The sequence below is a fragment of the Conger conger genome, chromosome 19 (assembly GCF_963514075.1).
Source record: "Conger conger chromosome 19, fConCon1.1, whole genome shotgun sequence".
NCBI classification, from domain to species: Eukaryota; Metazoa; Chordata; class Actinopteri; order Anguilliformes; family Congridae; genus Conger; species Conger conger.
This window is the reverse complement of record NC_083778.1, coordinates 4,370,646-4,396,382: the sequence shown is the minus strand read 5'-3', so window position 1 is coordinate 4,396,382 and position 25,737 is coordinate 4,370,646. Positions and strand designations below refer to the sequence as shown.

Genomic DNA, 25,737 nt, shown 5'->3' with positions numbered 1-25,737 from the left:
ATGGTGTTAGTGGGGGTTAGTGACTGAGCCTCAGGGCTGGATGGTGTTAGTGGGGGTTAGTGACTGAGCCTCAGGGCTGGATGGTGTTAGTGGGGGTTAGTGACTGAGCCTCAGGGCTGGATGGTGTTAGTGGGGGTTAGTGACTGAGCCTCAGGGCTGGATGGTGTTAGTGGGGGTTAGTGACTGAACCTCAGGGCTGGATGGTGTTAGTGGGGGTTAGTGACTGAGCCTCAGGGCTGGATGGTGTTAGTGGGGGTTAGTGAACTGAGCCTCAGGGCTGGATGGTGTTAGTGGGGGTTAGTGACTGAGCCTCAGGGCTGGATGGTGTTAGTGGGGGTTAGTGAACTGAGCCTCAGGGCTGGATGGTGTTAGTGGGGGTTAGTGACTGAGCCTCAGGACCAGCTGGTTGAGGGGACTCTTCTCTGGGCTCAGCTCTTGGCATTGCAGGGCTTTGTAATGGTATGAGTGGGGGTCGCTTTGAAATGTTTCCAAAATGTATTGCCCTCTTTTGTATTTTGATTAATAATGGATATTGGCCTAATTCTGCCCTGCATGCATTGTTTGCCATTTTTCGTTGTACCTGTAAGATGTTCTTACAAACCTCTGCATGCAGGGTTTCAGTTGGGTGTTTGTCCCATTGAGCAAAATCTTGCTTTGTAAGTGGACCCCACAGTTCACTGCCATATGGGGCAATTGGTTCAATTAGATTGTAATATTTTTAACCAAATATAAATTCTGATTGGGATTTCAATGCTGATCTTTTTCTTTATGGCATAGAATGCCCTGCGTGCCTTCTCTTTCAGTTCATTTAGTGCCATGCCCGGGACATTTTATATTTAGGCCTAAATAGTTCTAGTTTGTGCAGTGTTCTTTGTGGTTTGACCCTATTCTGAAGTTATATGCATTTCTCTGAGATCTGGATCTTTTTTGGGAAATCATTGTCTTTGAATTTTTCACGTTTACCGTCAGGGCCCAGGTCTGACGGTATTTCTCTAGCAGATCCAGGCCCTGCTGTAAGCCCTGTGCTGTGGGCGACAGCCAAACCAGGTCATCTGTATAGAGTAGGAGTTTCACCTCTTTGTCCTGTAGCATGAGACCAGGGACTTAATTCATTATTATATATGTTGAATAGAGTTACCCTGTCTCACTCCACGCTCCTGGATGAACAAGCCTGTTCTTTGTAACCCACGCTCAGAACCAAGTTAAATAATTTTAGAATAGCCTGTGAAATTTGACTCTGGTGTGTTTTAGCATATCATTTAAGTTGCCATCAGGTCCAGAGGCTTTTTTGGGTTTGAGGACCTGCAGTTTCTCAAGTAGCTCCTGTCCAGTAATGGAGGAATCCAGTGGGTTTTTGTTCTTTTATTGCCAATTCTAGTGATTGTAACGTCTGTTGGATGTGGTTTTGTTCTGATGCTGTGTTGAGGTGTATTGTTTTAAAGTTTTGAAGTGTTCAGTCCATATCTGAATGGCCAATTGTTCAGTTTTGATTTATTCCATTTTTTTATTTTATTTATTCAGCTGTTTATGGCTACACAAAGCTTTTTTGGTTCTGAACATGTATTTGTAGTGTTACTGTCTCACAGTAACAGAGGTGCAAATCAGGGTTTAATGGGTCTCTGTGTTTTTGATTTGACAGTTTCCACAGTTTTTTCCTGATATTTTGACATTCTGTATCAAACCAGTTGTTGTGATTTTGGAAGTTTGAACAGCTTACTGGGCGGTGTGTGTGTGGTGGTGTTAGTTTCTGTTAGTTATGTAATCAACTGTACTGTTGCCAAGAGGTGCCAATAGGTGTATCCTCCTAAAGAGTCTCCTACCGTTGACAATGTACAGACTCAGGCTACGTCAGAGCTGCAGGAGTAACCCTGTCATGGTTGTTTCTTTAGAGGATATTCCAACTGTTGCAGGATTTTTGGCCACTAATGTAGTTGTCTCCCTCTGTGCTGGTGAAATCCAGCAGGGTTCCGGTTCTGGAGTTCAGATCCCCACAGATGAGTACATTCCCCTGGGCCTGGAAATGACTTGATTCTTTCTGCAGGTTGGGGAACATTTCTTCACAGAAATAAGGGGACTCTGAAGGAGGAATTTAGACTGCACAGAGAAACACATCTTTTGGTTCAAAATTCTTTTTTGATTTTCAACCATAAGTAATTCTTTCCTTTTTTGATGGGCTCAATTAGTTTTTGTTGTTCAGATTCATACCAGATTATTAGTCCCCCTGAGTCTTGAGTCTTGAGTCTTGAGTGATGGTACTTAGTTTTTGTGAGGGCACAATAACTTATTTGTAATCTGCGGGACAGTGAGTGACAGCACCTTCCAGACACCATGTCTCTTGTAAAAAAATTCTGTAAATATTTTTATATTTTCTTTGAATTCCAGGGCCTGGCTCTTTGAACCAAAAATTGAAGAGCTCAGTCCCTGGATATTCCACACGCTAATCGAAATAGATTTCATACTGTGGTAACTTAATGATTACAATTGTTTTGGTTGAGACAAACAATATAGAAAAGAAACAATGTATTATATTCAGGCTGAAGGGATATAAACCTTTTTAACTCCGCCTTTATCAAAAATATATATGTATTTAAAGAATATGACAATATGCATTTATTATAAAATAGAAGTATATTTTTATTTTATTTAAATTTTTTCCCCTCTGTCCACTGAGCTTTGTACAGATGTACATGAGCAGCTGTTTGATCTCACCCATGTACTCAGAGTCATTTGGGCCTCGCAGGGCTTCAGCGTAGCTGTGTGGGCTGTGTTGTGGGTTGGGGTCCTGGGGGGGTGAGTCGGGCCAGGGCTGGGCTGGTGGGTCTGTGAGAGGCAGTGTGCTTGGTTGGGCTGGTGGGGGTAGTGTGCTTGGTAGGGCTGGTGGGGGTAGTGTGCTTGGTTGGGCTGGTGGGGGCAGTGTGCTTGGTTGGGCTGGTGGGGGTAGTGTGCTTGGTTGGGCTGGTGGGGGTAGTGTGCTTGGTTGGGCTGGTGGGGGCAGTGTGCTTGGTTGGGCTGGTGGGGGTAGTGTGCTTGGTTGGGCTGGTGGGGGTAGTGTGCTTGGTTGGGCTGGTGGGGGTAGTGTGCTTGGTTGGGCTGGTGGGGGTAGTGTGCTTGGTTGGGCTGGTGGGGGTAGTGTGCTTGGTTGGGCTGATGGGGGTAGTGTGCTTGGTTGGGGTGGTGCATTCAGGTGGGCTGGGTGAGGTTGGTATCGTGGTCCTTTGTTGGGTGCGATGTGTCTGAGGTGGGCTGGGTGGTGAGGGGGGTCCTGGGCGGTGCAGGAGGGCTCTGCTGGGCGGTGCTGGAGACTCTTCTTTTGTTGCCAGAGCGTCTGCTGAGTGCCACGTCTTTCAGCGTCTTGGTGAACTGCTGACTTGAAGAGGTGCACCTGGTCGTGCAGGTCCCAGGGTCCGACGGTGGGGTGATGAGCCAGGTGCATGTTGGGTAGCAGAGCGCAGCCTCTGGAGATGTATAGTGAGGGGGTGGAAGTCCCTGCGGGGCAGGAGGGCTGAGATGGTGATTTTGGAGTTGGGGAAGCTCTCTGAGGCCCTCTCTGCCACTCTCCTGAGCAGAGCCCCCACCCTCTCCTGCTCTTTCCTCAGGTCATTTGTGCCTGTGTGGATGATGATGTGTTTGGAGGAGCTGAAATCAGGCTCGGACAGAATCCGAAGTGCATCCTTGGTTCTGGGACACCAAGTCTTTTGTAGAACCCGCACAGCTAGACCAATGAGGGAATAGCTGGGGGTGAAGGGATGACAAGTTTTTTCCTTGGCTGTTGTGAAGCAAATAAGAGATTTTAATTATCATCCCCCGTCCAAGAACAGAGCACAATTACATTTAAGAATATACTGGGTCCGTTGCCACGGGTCGGATATGGATTAACCTGCCCCATATCCCGCTTACGGCTGGCCTGAAACGGATCAGTACAATTCTTAATATTCTCCGTTCTCAAACGGGGCCTTATTGTAAGCTTAGTGGTTACTATAGTTTTACTCGTTTATCTGACTCCATTTAAGATTAGAATTTAGAAATGTGGTTTTGAAACATGCGCGAACCTCAGGAGTGGCTACACTCGACTCTTACAGCGCCACCATTACTCAATATATGCTCCCGGCATGAGCATTATTGCTGAAATCTCAGTTCGGCGGAGAACTCAGAGGCTGAGGGTCTAGCCAACACAATACATGCACTATACTGACATGACAGTTGCGAGCCCAGGTCAGCGTGCACTTAGAGGGCTCCTTAGAGCTAACTTCACAGGAACCAGCGTAGAAACGCCCATGGGTTCCCTTCGCATCAAATTACAAGAGCCATGAACCACCAATCCTTTTATGGGCCGAACTTGGCTGCCTTTTCCAGCTTGGAAACACCACGAAACCACTGATCAGTTGGTGTATGGTCAATATTATATAACTGAATATTAGTATTCAGTTGTAATTTAGGCTGAAAAAGGTAAAAGATGAATTAGAGTCATGGAGATCACGCAAGTTACAAGCAAAATCATTTATTCACAGACAGGTAGGTTCGTAGCTTTAGGATATCACAATCAGTTACAAAATAGACAAATTGAAAATAGAAATAGAGAGTAAATAGTCTTACCCAGCCTGCTTTGGCTACACACATATACAGAGTCTGCACAGTGTGGGAAGTCAAGTGCGATCTTCCCAGATTGGTCTGTCTCCCTTGCTTTTATGCCAAATCATGTTTGATCCAGGTGGCAGTGCCATGAATTAGCCTGGAGGGGTTGTTAAGTAAGGGTAAATAGAAAATTAAATGATTACCAGAGAGGACATTCCACTGTTCCATTTTTACCTTGAGTTCCTGAAACTATGGCTCTCAGGTCAGCACTGCTAGCTCCACTGACACATCAGCACAGCGAGAGAGTTTAAAATTGATTCGACATATCTTACACAGTTGGCTTTGCAGATTATCAGAGTGTTCCCCAAAAATGTAAGTAGTCGGCCAAAGAGAAAGAGTAGCCGGCCAGGGGGGTTCAGATGATGTCCGCTGGCCTCTTTTTTCTGATGCAATTTGGAGGCTTCTGGTGCATTTTAATATGATTAATTAATCCCTCATACATGCCTTTATTCTTAAGCATTTTGTTAAATTTACATTAAAATATACCAACATCACATTTAATCTTGTAGTGCCATTAACCAGAAATTTGTTCAGAAAGAAAGAAAGAACATATGGTAATGATAACTTTACTTTGTTAGTATTTTAAAATATTTTACAAAGCGTTACATAACAGATTAATGTTTCACTTTAATGATATTGAACAATAACTCTAATATGACTATGTACAAATTCTACTATTTGGTTTATATAGTCAGTTATCCATGTGGGACTCTGGACTCTGATTCTTCCCAGTCCGTGTGAAGAGACACCAATGCTCTGCTAAGCTTCTCTCGGAAGCTGGGAACTGCTGTTGCATCAATTTGAACTGATTTGTTTATTAGGGCATGGGCTTCTTCCTCCTCTATCTCTGCACTGCATGGAGGCTCTCTGTGAGGCTGGCATTTGCTAAATTACCCAAAATGCAGTCGATATGGATGCAATAACGTTCCTTTTTCAACGCCGAATCTGACAGAGACAAACAGTGGATACAGTGGTTTCCATACAACGTCTATGAAACGTGTTGTTTGGGAGAACGTAAACACATAGGCTATTGGTGACCTGTAATTTCAGATTAAGATAATGTGAACTGTGATATGTGGTAGTAGTGATATATTTTACCCATTATTCTTTAAGATATGTTTTAGTTTCTTATAATTTATAAACACTTGGCTGTGAAGAAGCTCAGCCAAAAACTGGGTCCGGCTACCTCGAGTGACCAGCAGAGGTTGCCCACGAGCTATACCCACTGCTCGACCGGAGGGTGCGAGGTGTGCTCAAATTCGTAAGATTGTATATGAAGCAGCTACAACTTCAGACTGCAAGTTTATCCTAAAGATTGTACTGTGCTCAAGTACAGGAGTGAACCAATGTCATTTCTAGAGCTGGCAGAAAAATAAATGAAGGTAATTGGTTGGAACAGAAATCAGCTTGCAGACTGGCCCTCTAGGACCAGAGTTGTGCACTTCTGCTTTGGAGTCTGTTATTGGTGTTTGTCAACATGAGGACCAGAATTGTGCGAATTAAAGTCAAGGAAGCCATTAAAAGCAAACAGTTTGTAACATCAAACAGTTACAGTATCAGCAGGTAGCTGAATGTATCTGATATATTTTATCATTACGAGACAGAGCAGTTGCCTGTTAGCAGAGGTGGGTAGTAACATGCAACATTTAGTCCGTTACATTTACTAAAGTACGTTCTTAAATAAATTGAACCTGTAGAGTCATAATTTTTACTCTTACTTGAGTATATTTGTAAAGGACATTTTTTTACTTATACTCCGTTATATTCAGATTCATTTCTCTCACTACATTTTTTTACTCATTTTGATTTTCAATGCAAGTTCTGTTGGGTTGGTTCTCAGAGTTTTCCAGGTGTCTGGAGTCTGAAAGTCTGAAAGTTCTCCAACACCTCACAACTAGAGACACACAAAGACACGTACACAAAAGGAATCACTTGTACTTGGGTACAGCTACAGCACAAAATTAAAGCAGGGGTGCCAAGAATTGTGAAACCAGTTTTTGGGATAATTTTTTTATTATTATTCTTTATTTTAATTTGTTTTGTGTCTACAGTATTGTTGTACATGTTTATGTAGGGAGCCCACAGGATATGAGCATGTCGTGTGTATGTCAGTCTGCCTTTAGCTGTGTTAGCTTGCAATGCTGTGGGAAGTTTGTCACAGAAAACCAAAAGGAAAAAAGCAAACTCCCTGGCCACAGTGACAGATGTGTGCTATATCTTACATCTTACCATTAACTGTGCCAAATGTCCCACAGCATTGCAAACTAACTCACTGTCCACTCTGAAAGATGTTATCTTTTACATCCTACCTAACCTTTTTATTATATAATGTATTCATTCTTCTTTACAGACTGAACAGGTGTGGCCTAAGTGAGAAGTCCTATGAAATTGTGACCTCAGCTCTCCAGTCATCAAACTCACCCCTGAGAGATCTGGACCTCAGCTACAATAACCTGGGAGATCCAGGAGTGAAGCTGCTCTGTGCTGGACTGATGAGTCCAAACTGTAAACTACAGAGACTGGGGTGAGTAGTGTGGTGTTCTGTGTGACCTTAACTAAATAGAGTTAGTGATTATGGCTCTATGCAGTGAAATGATGAAAAGCTCTTTCTCTCTCAGTTTACTACTCAGTCCATCGACATTCTTTCTTTGTCCACATTAGTCTCATCCCTCTTTTCTTACTCCTCCATCACAGCAAAGAAAAGCAGAATAAAACCTGATGAGTCTTAGGGTTGGCAGGTTTGTGTTTCCTGACCAGAATGTAAGGTTTGAGTGGAGTCTGTAGTATCAGGGCACAGGTGATGACTGGATGCTGGATGTCTGATTGATGTGGTAAAAGACTGATCACCTGCATAGTAAAATGTTTCAGGTCTGTCACACATTACAGTCTTCATCCATCTCCACTATTCACTACCTGCTATGAACTGTTATCAAATCCTTAATTTTACCCCACTCTCTGATGAAGGGGAGCTGTACTCCTCAGAATACAGTACACCTCATTCCCACCTACAGAACAGGACTTTTGTGCTGACTGTAAAGAGCTCATTCCCACCTAAAGAACAGGACTTTCGTGCTGACTGTAAAGAGCTCATTCCCACCTACAGAACAGGACTTTTGTGCTGACTGTAAAGAGCTCATTCCCACCTACAGAACAGGACTTTTCTGCTGACTGTGGCTATATTCTTCCTTGAATGAAATGATCAGAACACACTCTGCTGCTTTGTGAAGGCAGGAAATCTTTGCGGTTTATTCTGGCTAAACATAAGTTCCTCCTGACTTAGCCAGTCATCATCTTGGGTCCCTGAACACCCTCTCCATCTGAAGCCTGCCATTGGCAAAGCCCTCTAACAGTGCTAAAGCAGCCATTGTGCATCATTGCGCATGGGCATCACCCAGCCCTTTTATAACCCTTTCACAATGAGTGGAATTGCTTAACACTTTGAATGAATCAGTGTGGATGAACTGATGCCCCAATTATGAAAATGAATTGAATGTTATATGGAGTCCAAATAATTGAGTGAAATTGTCATTAGAACATATTGTCTGTATTTCACTACTTTGCCTGCAGGGTCACTATTTCCCTCTGCCTCCATAATGTGTGTACGCATGGGTCAAAGTTTCCGTAAATGTACACATAAAAGTTTTTTATATTTTTTGTTATTTTTTTTATAAATCACAATTCATGCTTAGAAAGTGTGTACCCACATTTCAAGCCCTTTTTTTCAACAAGGTAATTAAGCAGGGCAATTTAGAATGTCGCAATCAATAATATAAAATAGGCTAGCTAAAACAGATATACCATTGAGTTTGCCTCTAGATCCTTAATTTAGGATTTTAAGGCATCTAATGAGACCCGCTCCTTAATATTTATGTCCTTTTGCAACATGTTCCAAACAGAAGGAGCAGAATACCTAAAGGCCCTTTTCCCCATTTCCGTACGGGCATTGGGAACAGACAGCATAAAAAGATAAATGGTAAATGGCAGGCAAAGCCTTTATCCAAAGCGCTGTACAATTCATGCTTCTCCATTCACCCATTCATACACACACTCACACACCGACGGCGATTGCCATGCAAGGCCCCGACCAGCTCGTCAGCAGTTTTCTGGAATATATTGTGGTGCCTCTGGGTGGATCCTGAGGTGTAGTGGGTGATGTATAAATGCATAGTGTGGGGCCTCGGGGTGGATCCTGAGGTATAGTGGGTGATGTATAAATGCATAGTGTGGTGCCTCGGGGTGGATCCTGAGGTGTAGTGGGTGATGTATAAATGCATAGTGTGGTGCCTCGGGGTGGATCCTGAGGTGTAGTGGGTGATGTATAAATGCATAGTGTGGTGCCTCGGGGTGGATCCTGAGGTGTAGTGGTTGAGCCCAGCTGCAAACGAGACACGGGAGTCAGCAATTATCAGAAAATTTTTATGTTTTTATCTTTTTCGGGGTATTGGTGATAGCGCCCCCCTCAGGGCAAGGGTAGGGAAAAACAGGAGACATAAAAGGGGCCGTTGTGCGAGTCCTTCTGGGGTTCTCCACCCATGTGGTGCAACATGCAGGAGCAGGGGCGCCACAATAGGTATGATAGAAGCAGAGCGAGAATTGCCTTATAAATAAGGATATACCAATTCAGTCTATGGGTGGCCAGTGCTGGCCAGCCAACCCGATCATATAAGGTACAATGGCGAGTGAGAGCCCTACAATTTGTAATGAATCTCAATGTACCACCATGATAAACAGTGTTGATCGCATGGAGGCACTGAGAGGATGCATGCATGTACAAAACCTCACCATAATCAAGTACAGGCAGAAATGTCTCCTTTTAGCCTCAAAAGAAAAGCATGACTTGTTTCTGAAGAAAAAACCCAATTTCAGTTTCGTAACTAGGTGCTGAATATGTGGTTTAAAGGAGAGGCAGTCATCAATTAAGATACACAAGTACTCATGTGAGGAAACAAGTTAAATCTGTTTGCCCTGAAGAGAAACAATAAATGGTAGATTCAGTCAGTTTTTTCTTGAATTGGTAAACACCATTAGTTTTGTTTTGACAGCATTTAAAACACGTTTCAATTGACATAGCGTATTTTGTACAAAATCAAAAGCACTTTACAAGTTCTGAAAGGCTTTGACAAGATTTGCAGCACAGCAATAAGTAACAGTATCATCAGCATAGAAAAGAAGAAAAGCATTTGACCCAAACTATTGATATAAATGGTAAATAAGACAGGAACCAGAACTGAGCCCTGCGGCACCCCCTTATGGATAGATGGCACATCTGATGTGAGACCATCAAATCGAGCGCATTGAGCTCAGTCAGAAAGATAGTTAACAAACCAAGCAACTGCTTGCTCTGAGAGAGCTGTTTTAAGCAATCTCTGCTTCAGAATGCTTTGGTCAACTGTGTCGAACGCTTTGGAGAGATCTATAAAAAGTGAGACACAGTGCTGCTTATTGTCAAGCGCAACAGTAATATAATTCACAGCCTTCAGGGCTGCTGTAATTGTGCGGTGTTGTTCCTTAACCTGATTGGGACGTAGATAAGATAACTTTTGTATATACAAACGCTAAGTCGTTCACTAATAAGAGCTTCAAGTACTTTAGCCAGTGCTGACAAATTTGAAATTGGCCTGTAATTATTTAAAAGACTTTGATCTCCCCCTTTTAACAGTGGTAGAACATAGGGATTTTGTGGCATTCCAGGGTAAGATTCAAACTATATGTTAAAGGTTCAGCTATAATGTCAGCTGCCAATTTCAAACAGCTAGCTAACTAACGGTCAGGACCAGCAGAGTGTCTTGGATCTAAGGCTTTAAGGGCTTTGTGCACTTCCTGTACTGGAAAGGGGGTAAAGCTGAAGGTTTGACCATTATACACAGGTTCATCAGCACAGGGTTGTATGGAAGCAGATGAGACAGAATCAAACAGTGGGGTTGAAGATATGAAGTGCTCATTAAAACAGTTCAACATTTCAGATTAGTCATGAACAGCAACTGAATCATTCATTAAGGAAGTAAAACATGAATTATTGTTCACGGGCATTGACTTAACAGATTTCAATTTTTTTTTAGGATCATTTAGATTTGTTGTAGTAACAGACAAGTAAAACTCTGACTTGACTTTTTTGATGAAAGAAATGCATTTGTTTCATAGTTGTCTGAAAAGAAGCCAATCAATATCAGACCTTGATTTCCTTGCTTTAGCCCAGGCTAAATAAAGTTCACGAATAAGACTTGAGAGCTCTGGTGAAAACCAAGAGTCATCCCACCCCTGAACTCTGTACCTGCATGAAGGGGCGTGTCTATGTATGATTGTAATGAACTCATCATAAAATAATTTCCAGGCTGTTTCAACGTCAGGGATTAGTTCTATCCTGCTCCAATTAAAAAGAAAGAAATCATGTAAAAAAAAAAAAAACTCAATAAAATGCCTTCGATTTCTCATGAATAATGCACGGTTTTGCCTTTGGCATTTTAGTATTTCTAACAGTAGCAACAGCACAGTGGTCACTTCGGTCATTGCAGAAAGCACCATTTGCAGAAAATTTGTGAGGAACATTCGTCAGTATTAAGTCAATGAGAGTAGCTGAAAGATTTAAAATCATCAGACACTGGTCGTAACTAATCCCAGTTCATATCACCAACCAAAATAATTTCGCTATAGTGCAGTGGATAGACTCATTGGTGGCAGAAGGAGGTCTATAGCAACGAACAACAGTAATACAATGGAGAAAACAGAGCAGTACGTCTGTGGCAAACCGTAAAATCAAAGGTGCTGTTTGGAACAAGGGTGATGAGAATGTTGAGAAAAGGATGGCTACTAAGGCGCTCTTGATATGGGTGCTTTAAAAAGCCTTTATTATACGGCTAATGCATAGGCGAGAAATGAAAAACACGCACCGACGCGTTGCGGCACACAGGCCTTCATCAGGGTGAATAAGCAGAGGTGAGGCATAGTCAGGTGTACAGTGGGAACAATAATTATTTGATCCCTTGCTGATTTTGTAGGTTTGCCCACTTACAAAGAATGGAACTGTGTAGAATTTTAATCATAGGTACATTTTAACATTGAGAGACAGAATATCACAAAATAATCCACAATAACAACATCATATCAATTTTATTAATTTATTATCGTATTTTTGCATGAAATAAGTATTTGATCCCCTACCAATCAGCAATAATTCTGGCTCCCACAGACCAGTTAGTTTTCCATTAAGATGCACTCCTAATCTCAACTCATTACCCAAAACACCTGTGTCAACTCGTTACATCATTAGGTAGCTGTATAAAAGACACCTGTCCACACAATCAGATTCCAACGTTTCCACCATGGCCAAGACAAAGGAGCTGTCTAAGGACATCAGGGACAAAATTGTAGACCTGCACAAGGCTGGGATGGGTGACAAGAAAATAAGCAAGCAGCTTGGTGAAAAGTTAACAACTGTTGGAGCAGTTATTAGAAAATGGAAGAAACACAAAGCCACCGCCAATCTCCCTTGGTCTGGGCTCCACGCAAGATCTCGCCTGGTGGGATATCAATGATCATGAGAAAGATCAGGGATCAGCCCAGTATTACACAGGAGGAGCTTGTTAATGACCTGAAGGCAGTTGGGACCACAGTCACGAGGAGAACCATCAGTAACACACTACACCGTGAAGGATTAAAATCCTGCTGCTCACGCAAGGTTCCTCTGCTGAAGAAGGCACATGTACAGGCCCATCTGAAGTTTGCCAAAGAACACCTGGATGATCCAGAGGAGGCTTGGAAGAAGGTGATGTGGTCAGATGAGACCAAAATAGAGCTATTTGGCATCAACTCGACTCGCCGTGTTTGGAGGAAGAGAAATGCTGTGTACAACCCCAAGAACACCTTCCCCAGGTGGAAACCTTATGCTTTGGGGGTGTTTCTCAGCTAACGGGACAGTATGACTTCACCGTATTGAGAGGAGGATGAATGGGGCCATGTACCAGGAAATTTTGGCCGACAACCTCCTTCCCTCAGTGAGAGCACTGAAAATTGGTCATAGATGGGTCTTCCAACATGACAATGACCCAAAACATACGGCCAAGGCAACAAAGGAATGGCTCTAAAAGAAGCATGTTAAGGTCCTGGTGTGGCCTGGCCAGTCTCCAGACCTAAATCCCATCGAAAATCTGTGGAGGGAGCTGAAGCTTCGAGTTGCCCAGTGACAGCCTCGGAATCTTAAGGATTTGGAGAGGATCTGCAAAGAGGAGTGGACCAAAATCCCTCCCAAGATCTGTGCAAACCTGGTGAAAAACTTCAACAAACGCCTAACCTCTGTGCTTTCTCCACCAAGTATTAAGTCCTATTGTTCTATGGATCAAATTCTTATTTCATGTGAAAATATGATATTAAATTAATAAAATGTATATGATGTTGTTATTGTGGATTATTTTGGGATATTTTGTCTCTCAATGTTAAAATGTACCTATGATTAAAATTCTACACAGTTCCATTCTTTGTAAGTGGGCAAACCTACAAAATCAGCAAGGGATCAAATAATTATTTCTCCCACTGTATTTGTTGACCCGTAATCCAATGCACAGTGGATATGCAATTAATTTTTTTTCTCAGTTGATAAAATTGATCGTATGCTCACGTCCTCCTGGTCCTCAACAGGTTATTTGAACTCTAACCATGAACGGTCCATAAATATGAACTGTCCGAGCCACAAAAATGAAGAATGTTTGCGAACATATAAATATTATTAAAAAATAAATGGGCTTAATGGACGAATTAAATGTTGTGCCTTTATGTTGGAAGGTCCCTCGTCATAACACCCGTATCCTGCAATGAAAAATCAAACAAAGCATTGTGCTGCGTTCTCTGACCTTACGAAACGGTTATTTTGTATAACACTATTGTCTGTTTTTTGAAGAGCTATTGAAGTCGGAAAATCAAATTTAGAACATAACCTTACCGCATTATTGGGGAAGGTTCAAAATGATTATGGGCCAGTGGAAAATGAAATCTTCCCGTTTAGAATAAAATATATAGGTTAAAAAAAAGCTAATTAAAGTGATTTTTATCTTCATTAGAATGATATTTAGTAAATTTTATTTTCAGCAAATGTGTTCATGTATTTTAGTTTGTCACAAAGGTCATATCGGATAACATTTTGTCTTTTGTTTCTTTTATTATCACTATATAGCTAACTGGTCAATATTGTATGTGAGATCTCTACACGTATGTAGTGCTCTGGAAATACAACATTTAGTAGCCTACTATGTATTTTATATATATTAAAAAAATACACGTCTAAAAATGTACCATAGTCCTACAAGACTCATTATCTAAATGAAGATGTAAGAATTACAGGAGGCATTTCAGAGTGGGTTAAATTTGGAGATGAATCTACCAAAATAATTCACGAGGATTTAAATGGAATCCAGAAGTGTGTGGAAACCTGGCAAATGAAATTGAACGTAGCTAAGCGCCTCTGGCTCTGCTTCAGCTGTTAGCGGGTGTAGTTTCGCAGCAGGTCTGAGAAATAATATCATTAATGGTTAGGAAGTTGGACATTCTTTTGTTGACTGGTATTTTATTTTATTTACCGGTGCATATATAAATTGTCTGTGATAGTGGTAGACTTCATGAGGTAATTTAACATTAAGCTATGTTCGTTTGGCTAGTTTTCACAATTGGGTGAAAGCCAACAACAGTGAAGGGGAACAATTTGCGGCGAACGTTTTTTGACGAGTGATGGCTATAAGCTGTGTACAATTGTATTTTTATGAAATGAACAAAGCTTACAGTAAACCAGCTATCATAGCCGCGGTAACCGACCGACTCTTCCGCCACGTTTTAAACAATGTCGTCATGGTTACTGTCACACTTAGGCCATAGATAAATGGAGAAGAACGTAATTTTGAATTGAATGTGGTTTTCCATTTAGCTAAGTGAATATTTCGAAATGAATGGCCAGAATACTAAGAAGTCATCATATTTAAATTACTTGGTAAGTTGATTAGGCCATTTACACCCCCTAGCTGTGTCAATATCCACGATATACCACAGGTTTGAGTTCCATAACACTTTTATACGACAATTATTACATTTATCTTTTAGAATGTTCACAAAAGAAAGACAAGACAAACTTTATATGAATGTATTTTTAATGGAACTATGTTTTATGGTGAATGTATTCGTCCTGAGCAGTATTTATTGGTTGATAAGCAACGGTATTGTATTGCAATAATGTATCCCCACTGCACTAACGTTAGCTAGCTTGCTACTTTACGTTACACCTGATGACACCGAGTTATTTTGTTTAAACGTTTATCTGGACACATTCAGATAACGTGCAGTTATTTAAATAATTCATAGCGTCGTCAAGAGGATTTGGTGGACAATCGCTTAGAAGGTAAAAGGACAAAATAACTCATTTTGTTTCACTTTGGGAGGCTACTAGCGGCGTGATGAAAAGATTAAGTTAATGTAGGTTACAAAGTAGATAACCGTGATCTAAACGCAGGGTAAAATTAAAAGATTTGTGAACATCGTGGATATTGGCACGGCTTGGAGCAAACTGACCAATGGAGACAATGGACCAGACCTATCCCTTATATAAATGGTTACAAGACTAGGAGAAAAATAATTGTCCATGAACAGTAATTTTTATCCATTTATGTGTAATGATGAATGTTGAACTTTAAAAAAAATGTATATATGTTTGCTGACCGAAGAACATATCACACTGTTTCTTGTGTTTGCAGATTAAATTCATGTTTGCAAATCAGATTCTGTCTCATGTGATCATCATAGAGACAATGTTTGGTAATTAAATCCTTGCAGTAGGTTCAAAACCGTTATCTTTTTTTGGTTAATGAAGCTAAATAGTTGCCTTAGAATTTGATGGATTAATTTATGAAAGTATTTAAGAATAATTTATGAATGTAATTTACACAACCCTCTCCCTGTTTTTTGTATGTAGCACTCAGGGATGCATAGGCACATAGGAAATGACATATGTATGAACTGCCAAGGTGAACGTTATTACAATCACCAGTGAATTTTAATGTTTGTGTGTGTGTCCATGTGTATGTGGTTTCTCCACAGGCTGGGTTGGTGTAATCTCACAGAGGGCTGCTGTGATGTTCTGGCCTCAGTCTTGCGTTCTCCTCACTCAGAGCTGAGTGATCTGGAGCTGAGAGACAACGAGCTGCAGGATTCAGGAGTGAGAGCGCTCTCTGCTGGACTGGAGGACTCACACTGTAAACTGCAGAGACTGGGGTGAGTACAAACACAAACCCTTCAATCGGGGTTGGAAATGTGCAGTTTTTTAAAGGGGCAATAAAAGCAAAATGCAGGGGTGTTTTCAAAATGAATGTGTGAAATTTACATAGTAGCATTTCAGCTTTTTAAAAACCAATTGTAGTCACCAACTACTATCTTGTGCAATTGGCATCAATATAAGTTAAAACTACAGGCAGAGGAGGAGAAGATTGTGGTCTCACAGAATTTTTGATGAAGAAGCGATCCATAGTAGCTCTGAGATGGGTAATGCAATGATCACATTTGTTCTATGATGGGGAGGTGCACAGACATCCTTTCCATTTTCTTTTCCAACTATAAACACAAGAAGAAAATGATAATTCAATTTTACAGTATATAGTAGGCTATAATATAAAATCATATAGTAAAATAATGATATTCTTTATTAATAATTATTGTTTGTCACAGAAGTGACGTATTCTGTGATTTCTGCGCAAACATCACATTACATTTTATTCAGCAGACACTTCAAGGTCAAATCAAGTTCATAGAACAAACAACAGAACAGGTCCGATTAGGTACAGTTTGCATAGAATCGGTTATAAAGCAATGAACATAAGTCTAGTACGCAAGGTAGATAGGCCAGGTCTGTAAGTAATAAGGTCAGGAACTACAGTACTGAGACAAATACACATGTGAAGTTCCTAGATTAAAGTAGATAATACAACACTGGGCTTAAGTCTGAGACTGGTGAAGATAAGTGACAATAGATTAGCAGACTCCCGCAGAGGAGTCAAGGTACAGTGTGAAGAGGTGAGTCTTCAGACTGGTAGAAAATGGGCAGTGAGTGAGCCAGTTGTTATAGCAATGAGGAGGTTGTTTCACCACTGGGGAGCTAGAGTAGAGAAGCTCTGCAGTCGGGACAAGCGAGAGCCATTCTCTCAGCTGGCAGGATGAGCAAGTCGGGCTGGCATTTGGACTTTCCTCGGCTGTGTCCCAATTGGTGCTCTTGCCTACTTGCACTGATTCGGAGGTGGTCCCTGTTTTTGGCATCTCTGGTTTCCCTGTTTTTATGCTTTCTGTGATTCTTCTACGGTTTTGTACGGCAACTGTCAACCTTATAGTTGCCTTATATAGACCTACAGGTAAGCACGCTTCTGAACTGCATAGCTCATTGTTTAATTAATGTATGCTTTTAAACCTACACTCCGACCCGTATATCGCATCAAATCAATTTACTGTAATGTTTAAAATCGGGGATGATTTAGCAGCTAGTGACAGATGAGTTAATCACAGTCCAGTCAAAAACTTCAGCCTGAGTTTAGGGGGCAGCCTATAGCGTAGTGGCTAAGGTGCTTGACTGGGACCAAGAAGGTTGGTGGTTCAAGCCCCAGTGAAGCTGCAGTAAGATCTGTGCTGCTGCTGAACCCTTGAGCAAGGCCCTTAGCCCCACATTGATCCAGGGGATTGGCTCCTGCTTTGTCTAATCAACTGTCAGCTAAATAACTGAGATGTAATGTAATGTTCTGCTAAATTAAAGACAAATGGCATGCTCTTACTTTCCAAGATAATTCAAAGCCATCCAATACATCAGCCTATCAGTGTATTTTACTTTTATCCTTGGAGCAGTTTTTTAAGTTAAAGTGCTTGTTACTGTTGCTACAGTTGCTACAGTGCATTATTTCAATCATTTCCCACTGCTGCACCTAAGGTCTTTGGTTTATTCAATAAATGAATCTTAAAAAACACTCTGATTTCTGGCTCTTTCAGTTTACTGTTATTTTCAACATCTTTGCTGTGACTGCTCCGTGACTTTAGTCCAGCGTTTCCTAACCTTTTTCCTTCAGTGGTGCACTTTCCACATTTACAGAATCATGTCACACCACTCTAAAAAGCCAGTGACATGGGCTACACTGATGTGATGTCAACAGTAGCCATGAATGTCTCTGGGAGTTTGAATTTCCAGACGATTTTTAGTGACCTTTATCTTGGCTTTTGTGAATGGGATTACATTTTTCCCGCAGGATTTTATGAAACTGTTATGACGGTACTATGGACTGCTTTGGTGGTGTGGTTTTACTCTTTTGTGCCAGAGGGCTCTGTCCCTGGCTGTGAGCGGGACACTACCTACACCAAACCGCCATAATCATACGGTGTTTGTGTTTGTTTTTCCTTTTCATATCACATTTTCGGTTTCATATCACTATTTCCATAGAGTGCATAAGTTTGGGGGTGCACACCCGGCTGCTAGCTCACGTTTCCCAGAGCAAACACACGCAACACATCCACTCCGTATTCACACCCTAACAGTTACATCGCTCATTTAAAATAACACACACAAATGTCTTTGCCACCGTTTATTGTTGTCCAGCTGTTAAATGTTGTGGAGCCCTCTGTTTGTTGTCTGTGTTTGTGACCTGTAGAATTTTTCATATTTCAAAAAATTAAAGACCATATTTAAAAATGCATGGCATGTAATCGAATCTATTGTTGCTTAAATTACGTCTCCTCATTAATTTAATGTTAACCGATGATATTTGAAACTATTTGAAGCCTTCATGAACCACATGACCGCCTAGTGTTTTCACCGTCCATTGACACAACTCTCTCTATTGCTCTGAGGAAATCCAAAAGCAGAAGCCAACACTATCATTGTTTTCTGGTTACCAGATTACCCGCTGCGACAGGAAATATTTAAAAGCACCAAGTTTTCCTTTCTTTTCAGTTTGTGTTGATGCAGAAGCAAACCGCCAAATGAAACCTGAAACCAGTGTAGATGTAGAAGTGACCTCGGTGTAAGAACTGGCCCATCAGTCACTGCTGTGAAGAGGTCTGAGTAGTAGTAGGCAGAACAATAGGTCTGGGGGTGTCAGCAAGCTGCATAATGTGTGCATGAGCTTTGGGTGGGAGGTTTAAGAGTTATGACGTATGTGGTTTAATTATTTTACAATATGTCGTATTAGTGATATGTTTGTGAAGTATTATAGCATCAGTGTCTACACCCTTAGAAACCTATAATACCTATTATGAAATCATATCTAATAAATAAAGGACACAACTGAATACAGTGTTTCCCCTTGGATTTTCTTCCTGTAGCAGTGCACCGGTTTGAAGAATTTAGACTTAATTATATTAAATTTGAGATTTAATAAAAAGGATGAGGCAGGATCTTCCAGAATATCAGACTTTATTTTTCACGCAGACCATGAAGCCGAGGTGACTCTGCAGAGTGACCTCACATCATTCAGCTATACACCATCTTTTATACAGTTTCAGACGGGCTTATTCCCGCCCCCCGTCTACCTCCCGCCACAATGATTTCTCAATACGTGATGAAGATAAGTCAACTCTGATTGGTTTGGCACCAATTGTGCTTAGTATTGTGGAATCAGTGTGGTTCTAAAATACATGTTCCCTCCACCATTTCCTCGAGGGCCCGCAGGACCCACACCTGAAACCCTTGCTCCCCTCTCGAACCATTCCAGCTCCAGAGGGTCCTCTAGTGGTCTTTTTCTGAAGTGCATACAAACAGGAATAAGGATACAGTACAATTAACAGTGAATGTGTCTTAATAAAACGTATATTATATAGTGCATATATTATATATTTCATATTTATGGCTACCAATCACGTTTTCATTGGTTATCACATTAATATGGCTTTTGATATGAGTGCATATTAAATACGTATTACCATTGTGCAAAAGAATGGCCTGTAGGAGGCTCTGCACCAAATGTCCATATTGAATAGCTTTTCCTGAAGAAGAAAGAAAACCTCTGGGTTCCCAAAGTGTTCCAGAATCGCACTACCCCGAGTGAAAATATTTACAGTTTTACCATGGGACAAATACCAGGCGCATTTGAGAGCAAAAAAAAAGTTCAGCAGCCTGGGCAAACAAGTGACCCGGAAATCGGGCTGATGAGAAAGGAGTAGTTTTCTGTTTTAGCAGAATTTCAGCTACTGCATGAGGAACCAAAAATGAGTGATAGGCAACGATCGATGCAGAAGCCGTTACAGCAGAAGCAGCTGCTGAAATTGATCGCAGACAAGGGGGGAGACCCCTAGCGACAGCATCAAGTTTCTGAGAATAATATGCAACAGGCCTGTTTCTACCATGTTTTTTTGCAGAAGAACAGCAGTCATATAACCAGCCTTCTCATTCATAGTCAAAAGAAAGGGTTTGTTAATGTCAGGAAGGCCCAAAGTCGGGGCTGATGTCAGTTCTCGTTTTAATTTCTGAAAATACATGCCAGCAGTCTCTGTCCATGTAACCTTATCGTTAGCAGAGAGATTTGGGCCGTGGGTCAAGTAGTCAGGGATCCACTGTCTACAATAACCTGTCATGCCTTTTTTTTTTACTTTGGAGTTTAGAAGAATCGAGAATCACCTGGATTCTGTCAATTCCCAAATATTTTCCTGCTTTAGAAATTTAGTGGCCTAGATATATAACTTCAATCAGGGTGAACTGGAGTTTTTCTTGTTTGACCTTGCGGCCCTGTTACTAGGAATTTTAGCAGATTGAGCGAATCTTGAATTGGGAATGTCAACAACATACCGAATTAGTATTTGGAACTGTTTGGAATTCTCCTGCAGAACAGCAGAGAATACCCTTGTGGTAGTCTAGACCAGGTGTATCGTTTTGTCTTAAACGTAAAAGCAAACCAGAACTGGGAATCAATATCAAGCGGCATACTGAAAAAAAAAACATTAGCAAGATTGATCACAGTGAAATGTTTTGCATTGCCCGGGACTTGGGCCACACTAGTAGTTTAGGTTAGATAAAACTGGAGCACAGTGTTTACACCTGTGGTTTTTTTTTTTCTACAGCAGAATTGTATTGTATTGGAAACTGGTGTGCATTAACACACAGAGAGGGAGAATATTTTGTGAGTTCTCCTCTCCTCCCAGTCTGGAGTCCAAACATAATTTAACCCAGGGTCCTGTGTCCTCCCATTTTTTGGTTAAGGCTTTACACAGAGACACATGGGGTACGCTTCCCAAAATGGTACAAAATGGCTGTTGTGCTGAGCTCAATTGTACAGACAATGCAAAAATCTTATCCTACCAAAAACAATTTAGTACACAATTTTGTTTCACCATACCATTTCTCCTAATTTCAAAAACTCTACTCCTTCCCTACATGCAGTTTTCTTTTAATTCTCACTGGCTTTTCACCAGTGCCTCATTTCGTCCTGTGTCTGAGCAAGGTACTCAAACCCCTTTTTCTTCTGTTCAATACATCTTTTACATCAATCTTCTACACATTCTCAATCCCTCTGCTACATCCTAGTTCCTCAATCACTGGCATATTTACCTGGTTTTAGCTGTGCCTGGGCATCTGTCCAGATCCCACGCATAGAAGTACATTTCAAAGTTTTCTACACTGTTAATTCTACCAATTGTTAAACCGTCATTTGTGCATTCTACAACCAATCCTAATATCTCTGCCAAGCAGGTTTACCAGACATACAGGAGAGAATATAAATGCATGTTTTAAAATGATAGTAGAACCCGCATTGTTATCCTGAACCAATGAAGGAATTATAAACTTTTCTGTTGTATTACCTCCTCCGGCATCTTGACTGACCATAGGAGGTGACAAGGTGGAGGCTTTGATCCCCACAATTTTGCTGTTATTACAGAATGACCAGCCCCCATATTTACAATAACTAATGCTCGCCTATTTACTTTTAACAACCCGATTGGTAATGAATTTGCAGGCGTGCGATATAGAAAACCCGCGGACTCACCACCCCGTGCATGCGCCCTGCACACCTTCATTGTCCTTGCAATCCAGTTCGGCTGCCAGGATTTCGGGAAAGCACCAGCGCCCTGTGGCATCTGAGTCCAGCCATTCCATCCGGGGCAGCCACCAGGGTTTTGGATCGTGACATTACCCTGGGGAGCCGTTTCCCAAAGTCCAGTATCCTTTTGCTGAAGCCAGCTCTTTCCGCAAACCGTCCATGAAGCAGTTAGTCAGCTGGGTTCTGTACGGGGTGAGACTGGCATGTTATCTCCAGGTTTCTCCATTCCGCTGTGTGCATCATATTTTTGTGTAAGTCTCTCAAGAACATCATTAACAGTTTCACCAAACCTTCTCCAACCACCTGACTAGGATCTGCAGGTCCTCACACACGGCCTGCAACTCTGACAGCTTCCAGAGACGAGTTGCAGGACCGTCAGACCCTGGTCTTCCTGACCCACTCTGGGGTTTGGGCATTCTGTGCAGTTCACCCTTGGTGGAAATGACCTTTCCCGTGGAATCTGGGCTTGCTGAGGCTGTTGCCTGACTCCGCTATCCGCAGCCCCACTGCTGGAAAGTGGGGGTCTCGCAGCACTGGACTCTGCTCCTCGGTGGGTGGGTGCAGGGGCAGCTGTGCCGGGTGTTGCTGATAGTGGTCTGGCGGACACGCAGGGTAATCTAGGTCCAGGTCAATTTTGTATATGCTGGCGAGTTATGCTAAATTTGGATCAAAAGAGCAGTTGAAATGCACAACAGGAGGTAACACTGAATAAAAAAAATTGAAAAAATTACAAAAAAAATTATTATTATTTTTTTTTTACTGCAGATGTATCTCCCTCTTCCCTCTTAGCCTGCTTTTTCTGTCTTAACATTGTTTCTTTTTTTTTTCTCCACAAATCCAAACATATTTACATTTACATTTATTTTTACAGTATAAAATAATAATACACTGGTGTGTGGTTGCCGACCCATACTGTCATGCATTATTTTCATAGGACCCGCAAATTCTGGGTCTTGCCTCTTTGAACTCTTTGAGCTCATGGTTATTACCTCACCCCACTACCTTATTATTAATAATTTTCCTTTTTACTTATTTTAATGCGCAAGTTTTTTTTTTTTAACTTAATTTACTGAATTACTTTTTCTTTTCTTTTTTTTTAAGGTGCACCTGATCTAATCAGAGTCTAAAATACAATTTGTCTCCAATGTCGACACTTTCACACATGCGCGCACACACACACAGACCCGCTACACAACGCCTCTATCACACTGGCCTGTTTTCAGCTTGCACTCTCATGGACAACAAAACATACCATATTACACAACAAGGTAATTTACTTTAGAGCTCAGTTCTTTTTTATACGTATTTACTCATGAAGACCAATCAATTCTAATAGTTAACTATTAACTATTACTTCTATCAGCGCTTGGGACCCAGTCCCAGAGTATTAGTGAGAGCATACCGGCTCTAGAGAGCATACCGGCTCTTGTGTTTCAATCACTCCCTGAGTGATGGGCCCGTCAGCCCCAAGTCAAACGAGGTCCCTTTTAGTGATTTACTATGGCCTCACCTGAGTGTTCTTTAGTTTTTTAGGATCGCGTATTGGTTACCCCACACATAAACGTCTCCGAACTGGACCGGATACCATCATCCTTCCCCATAGGCGATTGCTTACAATCCCTTCGTGGAGTGGGTTTTTCGGTTCAAGGGACTATAACCCCTGGCAGTGTACACTGTCTGTCCATGTCACAGACTCCGAGACTGTTCTGTATAGGGAAGAACCACATTAGCGATCCCATCCTCATCGGCAAACTGTGCGGGGAAAAATTCCCTTTTTAACATGCACAAATAAGATATCACAGATGAGCATCGTCTGATGAAACAGATCCAGTAAAAACACAATTTATTCTTCTATTTAACTTTCGTATTTATTTGCAAAGAAATGACAAAGTGAGAAAGCTTACCGGCTTTCTGATTTGAATCAGACATAGTAAGACTCTTATACACACTTTTCCTGAAGGGGCGGCTTTACCAAAACAAAAAGACATGAAGCTGACCACAAACATTTATTTTGCAGCAAGTCAAAAAGGGCTGTGACAATGACATGGTCAGCAGTTTGCATTCATTTGCGTAGTCTAGGCTGTTCCATCAACAAAGAAGAATGTGGAGGACCGACAGGAAAAGCAACCGGACTCGGCTAGGCTTTTCTGGTAAATGGTTGGCATTTATATAGCGCCTTTATCCAAAGCGCTGTACAATTGATGCTTCTTCATTCACCCATTCATACAATATTTTTGCCAATTTGTGTCTAAATTTATGTGTTATGGGAACCAAACTAACAAATTCCACCGGATTTATCAAATGCGTCGGCACAGCTTTTTTTCATATCCGCATATGTATGCTGATGAATACCAATCAGTCGTAAACAAAAACTGATGTGCACGATTAGCATAAATTGATGCCTCTAAAATACCTGAAGGAGTAAGGAATTAAATTTCAGGCAATTTAAAGAGATGGCCGAGAAAAGATTAAAGACGCTTTCAAAATTCAAAATGACTGTCTTTCAAAATTCAGTGTAAACATACTAACATGTAAACATCATTTGTTTCTAATTGGCTTACTTCACTGCGTATGCGCCACATAGGACAGGGATAGAAAGGAATGGAGCCGGTGTAAAATGTTCTGCGGTGTCCTAGGTGCTGTATACACACCGGAGCCGTGCTGTGTGCGGAGTAAAATGGGGCTAAGCAGTGGAATGTCAGGACCGGGGAAGACTAAAGCTTTTGTTACCTCTGTGCTTTCCGTAGCCTGTTTCCTGCTCCATTCACTCATTTGTTTGTTTCACCTGTGCTCCATTTGTTGTCTCCGCCTCCCACTCCTTATGTGTACTTCCTTCCTGTCTCTTGTCATTTATTTCACCTGTTCCTTATCTGTTCCCCAGTTCACACGCCTGATTCTTGTTTCTACTTGTTAGACACATATGTGCAACAGATGTTTTGTTTGCTCAACGCTAGTTCGCCATACCCTGTGTTCTGAGTCTGTCCCTGAATTTTCCTGTCCCGGTTCTAGCCCCCTGTACCCCATGCCTTCACCCCTGTAATTCCGTCTGGTCTGCTCTGATTTTGGATTTCCTGTTTTTGATCTCTGCCTGGCTTTGGACTTTGTGTTTTTTTTTTTTTTGTGTGCTTTCGTCTGTGTGGACTGTGTGAACTCTGCCTGTTATCCGACCACTCTTCTGTGTGCCCTTTATGTACCCGTCTGCCTGGATTTTTGACCATTACCTGTTTCTGGATTGTGTTTTGGATCTGCCCACTGTTCATGAAAGCCTGCCTGTTTTCACCTTCTCCCCGAGTCTGCTCTTGGTTCCTCTGACAGCCGCTTTATTTTCTCTGTGCCTATTTTAACAGCTACAGTAGCCTAAACACAGGTTTCACATCTATTACTCATTATTACTCAACTACAATCATGTGGCAAGTTAGCTTGCAAAGTTATACCTTCACCTATTTCTATGACTTTTTGGCAATTTTGTACACCTTTTTGTCAGCCAACAGGTGTGAGAAATGTCGCTCCTTGAACCCAGCAGAGGGCAGTGTTGACTGTGGAATGGTTAAGTGTCCATATTCTAATACAGTGTGGAGGTGGATGCATCATGTTTATTGATATTAGATTATAATGTCTCACATGTTATAACCATATTTGTGCTTGTTAAACATGTACATAATGCTACCAGGTTAGATAATTATCCCTTTCAGAACCACATCTTCAACTGTGTGTGCTAACTGTGGCAGTGATAAATTAAGTGTTGAATTCAGTGGCATCCTCTTGTGTTTCTAACCGGACATGTTGCAGTGGGACAGCACGTCTAACCACTTTTAAGAGATAGTGGTGATCTCCTTAAGCCACTACAAGAGTTTTTATGTAAACATCCACAGGACAATATGGCTTTAAAACAGAGAAAATGATCATGAAAAAATCAAACAGAATATATGAAATGCCAGATTCCATAGTTAGGGCCCTATAGATGCTTATTGAATCATAATCATATATTATTCATGTCTGAATAATGACTGTTTAAATGTGTTGCATGTCTTATTTCTGCTTACTTGAGCTGGGGTTACTATGTATAACATGGCCA

General features: G+C 41.4%; 2 protein-coding genes across 18 annotated transcripts in view; both read left to right on the top strand.

Moving 5' to 3' along the window:
• Nucleotides 1-25,737, top strand: part of LOC133118954 (NACHT, LRR and PYD domains-containing protein 12-like) — a 687,468-nt gene that overhangs the window by 270,569 nt on the left and 391,162 nt on the right. The gene's annotated exons all lie outside the window — the stretch shown is intronic.
• LOC133119267 (NACHT, LRR and PYD domains-containing protein 12-like) overlaps nucleotides 1-25,737 on the top strand; it is a 116,576-nt gene that overhangs the window by 8,597 nt on the left and 82,242 nt on the right. Inside the window, exon 5 of the mRNA XM_061229795.1 lies at nucleotides 6,983-7,156. Within this exon, the coding sequence (XP_061085779.1) occupies nucleotides 6,983-7,156 (174 nt within the window). The remainder of the gene's footprint in view (nucleotides 1-6,982; nucleotides 7,157-25,737) is intronic.